At 57.6% G+C, this 3648-nt stretch overlaps 1 protein-coding gene across 1 annotated transcript in view; it reads left to right on the top strand.

The window, feature by feature from the left end:
• LOC107307277 (transcription activator BRG1) overlaps window positions 1-3648 on the top strand; it is a 48715-nt gene that overhangs the window by 3915 nt on the left and 41152 nt on the right. The window contains exons 4-6 of the mRNA XM_032441746.1: window positions 153-251; window positions 429-687; window positions 1568-1694. Coding sequence (XP_032297637.1) covers window positions 153-251; window positions 429-687; window positions 1568-1694 — 485 coding nt within the window. The remainder of the gene's footprint in view (window positions 1-152; window positions 252-428; window positions 688-1567; window positions 1695-3648) is intronic.

A 3648-nucleotide genomic window follows, 5' to 3' on the forward strand; every position in this document is an offset into this window, starting at 1 on the left:
GATGGGGGCTATGGGGGTGGGATGGAGGCTATGGGGGGGTGATGGGGGCTATCTGTGCTATGGGTGGGGTCTGTGCCCCCCACAGTTGCTGGGGGTGGTTTTCAGCCCCCCAAGTATTAACCCTTCCCTTTTTACCCCCCCCCCCCTTACAGGTATAGGGGGCCCAAACATGCCCCCTCCCGGACCCTCAGGAGTTCCCCCAGGAATGCCAGGGCAGCCCCCCGGCGGCCCCCCCAAGCCCTGGCCAGAAGGTGAGAGCAGAGCTCCTTCACCCCCAGCACAACCACCGGCTCATTAAGGAGCTCATTAAGGGCCAGCGCTTAACGAAGGGCCGCCCTTTGGGTCCCAAGCCAGGGGGGGTCCCAAGGTCCCAATCTGGGGGGCTGGGGGTGGTTCGGTTCTGATCTAACCCATCTCTTTCCCTATAGGACCAATGGCGAATGCCGCAGCCCCCACCAGCGCCCCACAGAAGCTGATCCCCCCTCAACCCACCGGCCGTCCCTCCCCGGCCCCCCCGGCCGTGCCCCCCGCCGCCTCCCCCGTTATGCCCCCCCAGACGCAGTCCCCGGGGCAGCCGGCCCAACCCGCCCCAATGGTGCAGCTGCACCAGAAGCAGAACCGCATCACCCCCATCCAGAAACCACGAGGCCTCGACCCCGTGGAGATCCTACAGGAGAGGGAGTACAGGTGGGGGGACAAGGGGGGGCTATGGGGGGGACAAGGGGGGTCTTCCCTACTCACCTTTATCTCAGATTATGGGGTTCCCATAGAGCTTTGGGGGGCGTCACCCCAAATCCCGACCTTCCCCTTCTATGGGGGTCGGTGCCGTGCTGGGCTGTCAGTGGGTCAGGGGGCTCCCCCTGGGGTAGGGAGGGGGTGCTGGGGGTCTGGGCTCTGAGCGGCTGTTGAGCTGTGGGGACTTGGAGGGGTTGGGTTGGGTTGGAGGGGTCCTGGAAGGCTATAAAGCCATAGGATGGTTGGGTTGGAAAGGTCCTGGAAGGTCATAGAGCCATAGAGTGGTTGGGTTGGGTTCAAAGGGGCCTCAAAGGCTTATAGAATCTTGGAATGGTTGGGTTGGAAAGGTCCTTGAAGGCCACAGAGGCATAGGATGGTTGGGTTGGAAGGGTCCTGGAAGGTCACAGAGCCATAGAATGGTTGGGTTGGGTTCAAAGAGGCCTCAAAGGCTATAGAATCTTGGAATGGCTGTGTTGGAAAGGTCCTTGAAGGTCACAGAACCATGGAAGGGTTGGGTTGGAAGGGTCCTTGAAGGCCATAGAGCCATAGAGTGGTTGGGTTGGGTTCAAAGAGGCCTCAAAGGCTTATAGAATCTTGGAATGGTTGGGTTGGAAAGGTCCTTAAAGGCCAAAGAACCCTGGTATGGCTGATTTGGGTTGGAAGGGTCCTTAAAGGCTGTAGGCCCATGGAATGGTTGGGTCGGAAGGGTCCTTGAAGGCCACAGAACCATGGAAGGGTTGTGTTGGAAGGGATCTCAGCACAGAACCGTGGGTTATAGGATGGGTTGGGGCTCTGAGCCCACCCTGAGCCCCATCCCATCCCATTGGCTCAGGCTGCAGGCGCGCATCGCCCACCGCATCCAGGAGCTGGAGAACCTGCCCGGCTCTTTGGCTGGAGACCTGAGAACCAAAGCCACCATCGAGCTGAAGGCGCTGCGCCTGCTCAACTTCCAGAGACAGGTGGGGGCTGCGGGACCCCCAACGTCCTGAGGGGTCCCCCATTAACATTGGGACGCCCCATTAACAGGGGCACCCCATTAATATGGGATGCCCCATTAACATTGGGATGCCACGTTAACGTCAGGATCCCCCAGATAATGATGGGATCTCCCATTAACGTTGGGACCCACCATTAACGTTGGGACACCCCATTAACGTTGGGACACCCCATTAACGTTGGGACACCCCATTAACGTTAGGACAGCCCATTAACGTTGGGATATCCCATTAACGTTGGGACACCCCATTAACGTTGGGATATCCCATTAACGTTGGGACACCCCATTAACGTTGGGACGCCCCACTAACGTTGGGATGCCCCACTAACATTGGGATGCCCCATTAACCTCGAGACACCCCATTAACGTTGGGACACCCCATTAACGTTGGGACACCCCATTAACATTGGGACACCCCATTGTAACGTTGGGACACCCCAATTAATCGTCCTGGGGATGCATCCATTAAACGTTTTTGTGATACCCCGTTAAAACATCCTGGAGAACACCCCAATAAAGAAAGAGAAGAAGACAACCCCATTCATCTCATAGCCGCCCCCACGCAGTCTGCGGCAGGAGGTGGTGCGTGTGCGATTGGCTGGCGGCGGACACAGGCGCTGGAGGACGGGGCAGTCCTGAACGCTCAAGGTCCTACAAAGCGCAAAGCAAGAAGGCAGTCGCTGCGGAGGCTGGCTGAATTCCACCGTGAGGAAGCTGGAGAGCCAAGCAAGTAGGAAAGTGTCGCAGTTGAATGAGGGAGAAAAACGCAGGGGGAGATGGGCACCAGGTGAGGGAACAGGGGTGATCAGTGGGGGACTCTGTTGGGTGGGTTGGAAGGGGCCCTTGGATCGTAGAGCCGCTGGAAGGGTTGGTGGTTGGGTTGGAAGGGTTGGCTTTGAGAGGGCCTTGGAGGTGTGGTTGTGGATTGTAGTGTTGGAAGGTGGTTGGGATATAGTGAAGGGGGTATCGTGGGAGTGCTTCTGTTATGAGGCCAGTAAGGGTTGGCTCGGTTGGTGTTGTAGTTGGTGTTGGGGTGTGGGTTTGGGAAGGGGCTTTCTGGATTGGCGTAGAGTCGATTGGAGAAAAGCGGGTTGGGGTTGGGTGTGGAGAGGGTCTTGGAGGGCGTGTAAGATGAGCCATGGAAGGTTGGTAGTTCGCGGTTCGGTCTTGGCAGTGTGGTGGGTTGGGTTGGCATGGATTCTTGGAGGATTCTTGTAAGCCATGGAAAGGTTGGGGTTGGGTTGGGTTGGAAGGGTTGGGTTGGGTCGAGGAGGGTCTTTGTTCCAGGTTGGTAGAGCCATGGAAGGGGTGGGTTGGAAGGGACCTTGAGGTTGTAGAGCCACTGGAAGGGTTGGGTTGGGTTGGGTTAGAAGGTCCTTTGAAGGTCACAGGAGCTGAATGTTGGGTTGGACGGGTCTTTGAAGGTCACAGCGAGCTGAATGGTTGGGTTTGGACGGTGTTCCTTGAGAGTCACAGTGGAGCTGGGAATGGGTTGGGTTGGACGGAGTCCTTGACAGGTCACAGGAGCTGGAAATGTTGGGTTGACGGGTCCGTTGAAGGTCACAATGAGCTGAAATTGGTTGGGTTGGACGGGTTCCTTGAGGGTCGCACAAGCAAACGGAGACCTGAATGGTTGGGTTCGCGCGCGCTCTTGGAGGGTCAGCAGGAGCTGGATGGTTGGGTTTGAGACGGGTCACGTTGAAGGTCAACAGGGAGCTGACAAAAATGGAATTGGGCTTGGACGCGGGTCCTTGAGGCGTTCACGAGGAGCTGAATGGTTTGGGTATGGAACCGAGAGTTGCCTTCCGAAAATGGTCGAACAGCCGCCAGGTACACTGACATGGTTGGGGCCGCCACGTATTGCGACCGGAGGTCCTTGAAGGCCACCTGAGGCCCCTGAAATGGTCTGCGGAATA

Source organism: Coturnix japonica, unplaced genomic scaffold, assembly GCF_001577835.2.
Source record: "Coturnix japonica isolate 7356 unplaced genomic scaffold, Coturnix japonica 2.1 chrUnrandom529, whole genome shotgun sequence".
In the NCBI taxonomy this organism is placed as follows: Eukaryota; Metazoa; Chordata; class Aves; order Galliformes; family Phasianidae; genus Coturnix; species Coturnix japonica.